General features: G+C 45.6%; 2 protein-coding genes across 2 annotated transcripts; both read right to left on the bottom strand.

The window, feature by feature from the left end:
- Nucleotides 1-2,299: 2,299 nt before the first annotated feature.
- LOC124698784 lies at nucleotides 2,300-2,972 on the bottom strand. The gene is made up of 2 exons (XM_047231210.1): nucleotides 2,604-2,972; nucleotides 2,300-2,498 (listed from the first exon to the last, which is right to left on the bottom strand). Exons 1-2 carry the CDS (start codon nucleotides 2,966-2,968, stop codon nucleotides 2,342-2,344), a joined length of 522 nt encoding a protein of 173 aa, XP_047087166.1. The 5' UTR covers nucleotides 2,969-2,972; the 3' UTR covers nucleotides 2,300-2,341.
- Nucleotides 2,973-3,162: 190 nt separating this feature from the next.
- LOC124695110 lies at nucleotides 3,163-3,814 on the bottom strand. The gene is made up of 2 exons (XM_047227999.1): nucleotides 3,227-3,814; nucleotides 3,163-3,183 (listed from the first exon to the last, which is right to left on the bottom strand). The coding sequence occupies exons 1-2, from the start codon at nucleotides 3,812-3,814 to the stop codon at nucleotides 3,163-3,165; spliced, it is 609 nt and encodes a 202-aa protein (XP_047083955.1).
- Between the last annotated feature and the right edge of the window lie 1,508 nt (nucleotides 3,815-5,322).

The raw sequence follows: 5,322 nt of genomic DNA, 5'->3' as shown, positions 1-5,322 counted from the left end.
CATTGGTAAATCTACCATCCCGGTCAGGTTGTTTTTGAACGAGATGCAGGCGGCGCAGCGAAGAGCGCATGTTCACCTAGTGTTTATAATAATGAGTGTACATGTGTTGTTTACTTGTTTACGAGGGTTTGGGTGGCTGCACTTTTTTAAAAAAAATGAGGATGGACAAAACAAAAAATGCATGAATGCTTTATAACAGATATCATGAATTGTTTTGTGGACTTATAACATCTTATCCCTGCTAGGAACCTAGAAGGCTAGAAAGCAAAATACAACTAGCTCATTTGGTGCACGCTCATAGATATCAAACCAGGGGAGAAACTAAATACCTTTTGAAGATAGCACTCTGTTCTTGTGAAATCCACTGTTAAGAAGCTCAACATTGAACTGTCGAGGGATGGTGTCCACAGTTGGGATCTTGTATGTCCAAGTTCCATCCGAGATAACCAGCCTATCCGAATTGGTCATGTACTCCTCGCTCATGAAATAACCAATTCCCTGAACGAAGGCTCCTTCCACCTGAAGTGTCATGATAGGGCAACAGCAGAAGATATTGAGACACTTTGTATGCAAATAACATCAGTTAATAAAATGTGCTCCTCTGTCTATATCTGTGTGGATATGATTATATAAACATACTGAAAAGAAATGAACAATCAATGCCAAAAACTAAGCACCAGACAGTAAACCAATAGAACTAAAACATGAATATTGTAGCATCCCATGAAACTATATTGTACTAATTTTTTAGTTTAATATACTCCATAATAGAATTCATCCAGGACCTGCTATATTAAATTACTGGAAGAGTTTAAGTTGGCCAGGTTATGACTGGCCAATTAAGGATGTTGCATCTTTTGGAACTGGACACGTGAACAACAGTTAGAATAGAGTGACACAAGTTACACCCACCTGCCCTAAGTCCACAGCAGGATTTAAGCTCTGGCCACAGTCATATATAAGATCGCTACGCAGAATTGTAGTTGCTCCAGTGAGAAGATCAATCTCTACCTGTAAATACCCAATATAAATATTTTCATGTGAAGGCGTGCATATTTCAATCTTCTCCTTCTCCTTCTGCTCCTCCTTGTCCGCAGCTCGTAGGAGCTCCACGCGTCCACCGCCTCGCCTTCCTCCGCTACCATCTCCGCCGCCGCGTGTAGAGGCCCCTGGAGCCGAATTTTGGGCAAAATTAGCTCGCGCTGCTGCGGATAATAGTTAATTTAGGTTATTAGTTTGAATTATGTGAAGTTTGGTGCTCAATCGGAGCAACAACTATCGTCTATATGTGTTCATCGATGAATTCTCCCGTTAGAATTTTAATTTCTTGTTTTCAGTTCCTATTTTACGGTTTCGACTGCCAAAATCAAACGAACTAACGTTTTCGGGAGACTGAATTACAGTTTTTCGGTTTTCACTTTTTCGGGCTCTACTAGAGATGCTCTAACATGTAGGAATTGCTAGATTACAGTAGCCTTTGTGTTTTACGTATGTCCTACCTAGTTAAAATTTATTGTCTGCATCACTACTTTAATCATGCATAGTAAAGAAAATTCTCGAATTTATTTGAATAAAACTGGATCTTATTCACAATGACAGGAAAAACACAGAATCAAGTGAGTAGAGTGGATTTAGAAGGCTGCTACTGATTTGCCAAGATATTTCAGAAGTAAATGATTCCAAGATGAACACTTATGAAAGTGATGGAAGAGAAGAATCTGCAAAAAAAAAAATCGTAACCCTACAGCTTTGATTGTTTCAGCATATGCATTGCTTACTGTATTAGTAAAAGTAACACCATCAAGTTAAATTATCCACTGGTTGCTTGATTGGATTCTGCACATGGTTGCATAGAGAATAATTAGATAGCCAAAACAAATATCCTAAAGCTGTATAGTATCCCATCTGAATGTTTCGTTCCATCAAGAATGTTTGATGTGAAAGCTATCCAGAAGTACTCTTCAGCAGCAGTTTTGCATCCAGATTCTCCTCGGATGAAGAGGGTAACAATACAGGTTACTGAGAAGCACAACAACCACCTCACCCTACTACATTCCTCGATTGTTACGGTGTTACTCTTCCGATCCACTGCCCTGCAGTTCATCAAACATACACTTAAAAACTACTACACAAACAACGTATGCCCAAAAAGTGCTACCACGGTACGCCGCGCCAATGCCTCCTAGTGTATAGCAAGTTGTTTTCAGGTTAGTGTCCCCTCTTCATCTACATGTTACGAGAACCTTGTTGAGTTCAGACTCGCTTCCTCACTCCTGTAGCATATGTTCCAGAACCTATACACATTGTTGTTCGCAGAAGAGATAACTAGGTTGGCTCACTCTTAAATTGCACTAGTTGTATCACGTTGAACTCCACTTCTTCGATATCTCCTAACGGGCGGAATGCGCAGTTTTGAATTTTTTGCCTCGATGCTGCCCCGCAGCTCCTTGAAAGATTGAGGTATATTGTGGAACTCGTGGAACATGAGTCCTTCAGCCCTACACATGTTTTGGAAGAGAAGACCATCAGAACTTCAGACGTACATTCATTGTTGCGCGGAACTGTGGATGCAAGGAAAGAAACGGTGGCCATAAGAAGCTTACCACTGACGAGGATGGCAGTAGGTGAAAAGATGATCAACAATGGTGAAGGGGCGCACGGAGGGGCGGATCCTATCCACCATGTTGTGTATCTGGCAGTGCTTTGCCAAGTCCTCCGACGATTCAGTCCCCAGCGGGTGCAGCACGACAGGGCTGCCGACTAAAGAGAAGTATATGGAGTTGCCCCTCAGAGAAGGGAGGCCCCTGGTCGAAACAGACAGGCATTGATCCGTGCCGAGGAACAGCGCGCGATCACCTAGGCTGTCCACCCTAATCAGCTCGCCGGTGCCGGTGCTGTTGCGCAAGCGCAAGTGCACTTCATAGAGCCTGAAGCCTGCGTGGCCAGGTGGATAGACAGCGAGCAGCATTTGTCCACCAGACTCCACCATGAAAATCTTGAAGTTGAGGTTGATATCGTCTGGAATATGAGCAACCACCACCGGAGAGCCCTCGACCTCGAGCGATGGTGGATATAGCTGCAGGATCTTTCTCGAGCCCCACAAGATGGCGTAGACCTTTCCTTGGAACGGTAACATGGTCAGGAAACAAGTGCCTCGATAGATCACCTTCCAGTCTGTATCATCTGGCTCCGCAGCGAGCACCACCGTCTTCGACGGGAACCAGACCGCGACGGCGATGGAGTTGGAGTTGGCGCTGCCGCATACCACGGCGACCATCTGGAGCATGGGGTACTTATACTGCCCGACCTCCTTGCGGTACACGCGGACGAGGGGCGGGAGATCGACGGCGGCGCGCGTGAAGGGGTGGAGCACGCGGACCGCGGTGGTGCTCTTGTGCAGGAGGATGACGAGGCCGTCGGTGAAGCCGACGATCCTGTAGCGCCGGAGCTCCGGCAGGTGGACGCGGATGCGCCTAGCCGTGCGCGTGTTGAAGAAGGGGATCTCGCAGGCGTCGTCGGGGCGGACCGCGTCGCCGTCGCACAGCGCTACCCAGCCGCGCGGGCGGAGGCGCGGGTCCCGTAGAGTGGGGTCGCGCGGCGAGGGAGTGCAGGCGCGCCAGTTGAAGCACACGCCGCGGAAGGCGATGTAGTCCACAATGTCGCCGCCGGCTAGGACCCGGCGTACGACGAGGAAGACTATGTCGGTGGGCAGGGACGCCCAGCCACCGCTTGCCCGTGCCGGACGCTTGCCGGGAGCGAGCGGTGCCAGGGAGGCGCCTTTGCGCTTCCTTCCAGCCACCGTCTCCGGCGACATCCCGGCCGGGGATTCTTGGATTTGCAACCTCGATCCGTTTCTCCGTTCCCGTTCCCGCTTCAGTCCGGCTCGAATTGAATTGCTGATGTTTTTTTTTCCTTGGCGGATATAAACAGAGTTTCGAACTTATGGTTTTCTTATTCTAAATCTCAGCTTAATTCCCAGTCAACTCGTAGCTTATATAATTGCCTAATTCATGCTACCTATAAGTTATAATATTGCCTCTGAGAAAAATGCCCATGAATCACAAAATGTCAAACACCCAAATCCTAAGATTACTTGGTGATTCATGTTAACCATTAGTTGCTACTAGATGGACCTGGCACGCTTTGTTGCGCCGTTTTCTGCTGTTGGTCGTTGCTGAGATAGATCATTTCATTGAGCATTACATTGCATAGACATCCTAACAAACTCACGCAAAGGTACATATTTATGGAAAAAGATGGAGATTATAAACATTAGCGCAACTGTCTAGGACTGGGATCCTCTAGCGAATAGCGTTTTCGGAGATGTCCCTTTCTATATTGTACCACATGATCTAGGTTAGAAGCATTACAAAGATAGTCAGAAGCAGAAGGCTAATTCATATGCAAACCTCATGTGTGACGGTTCTTCCTAATTCCAAGTCATTTAATATTCTCTAATCTTACAGGAGTGACTTTCTCGCAGTAGCAAATTTATTTCTGTAGCCCTCGTACAACTTGCTCTATCTTATTTCAGTCGGTTATATTTCCAATCTTAAAATTACTAATACATCATACACATGGTGGCACTCCCCATGTCGATTCACTGCCATCGTTCATGGTAGTTAAGCTCTGATATGCACGACGACAGCGCTTTCCTGACCACCTTGATATTGCTCTCCACGTACAGCGCGTCTTCGGACAAACTCTTCGCATGCTCCAGAAGCCTGATCTTGAACAAGCATCTGAACGACAAAGAATATGTCATGGCTGCACTGGAAAACCCAAACCTGACGGACATAGCTGTGGAGCGCTTGTCACCGACGCTTGGTTGAGACCTGAATTACAACGGGAAAACAATGTGTTGATATGCTTACAGACCACTCCAGATTAATTGCATCCGAGGTTAGCTCTTGTATTGTAATATGTGTGTCCTCGAGTACTATATGTCTTTCTCTTGGAGCAACTGATGCTATCCATTCCATCTATGAAAAATATGTCTATTCATCCTAAAGAAAATTCTAGTATGAACAAAGAGCAAACCTCTTGTTTTTCTGGGTTTTGCCTGCACTTGCTGCTACGCTGAATTCATCGACCATCTTTGCCAAGTTTGTTGTGCACGCAACCTGGTCTTTTAATTTATTGACAAAAAGCGTCTGGATGTCCCGTAGATTTGTAGCACAAAATAGGAGAAAAAACTACAGTATCTCTATGACTTTTGTCAGTCACACAACACACCTACATATTTTTAGGGGGAATAGATTCTTCATATGTTTTATGCAGATGTCTACTTTCCTGGACATATTGCAAGGAGTATCTGCTGTG

This window comes from Lolium rigidum, chromosome 3, assembly GCF_022539505.1.
Source record: "Lolium rigidum isolate FL_2022 chromosome 3, APGP_CSIRO_Lrig_0.1, whole genome shotgun sequence".
In the NCBI taxonomy this organism is placed as follows: domain Eukaryota; kingdom Viridiplantae; phylum Streptophyta; class Magnoliopsida; order Poales; family Poaceae; genus Lolium; species Lolium rigidum.
This window is presented reverse-complemented; position numbering and strand designations above follow the sequence as displayed.

Excerpts from the sequence above, each read along its gene's own strand:
- LOC124698784 (XM_047231210.1), bottom strand. The coding sequence starts at position 2,968 with ATGCTGCTCGCTGTCTATCCACCTGGCCACGCAGGCTTCAGGCTCTAT. Across the intron at positions 2,499-2,603 it reads TACTGCCATCCTCGTCAGTG|GGCTGAAGGACTCATGTTCC; the intron begins GTAAGCTTCTTA and ends AAACATGTGTAG.
- LOC124695110 (XM_047227999.1), bottom strand. The coding sequence starts at position 3,814 with ATGTCGCCGGAGACGGTGGCTGGAAGGAAGCGCAAAGGCGCCTCCCTG. Across the intron at positions 3,184-3,226 it reads CCAACTCCATCGCCGTCGCG|ATGATACAGACTGGAAGGTG; the intron begins GTCTGGTTCCCG and ends CTGCGGAGCCAG.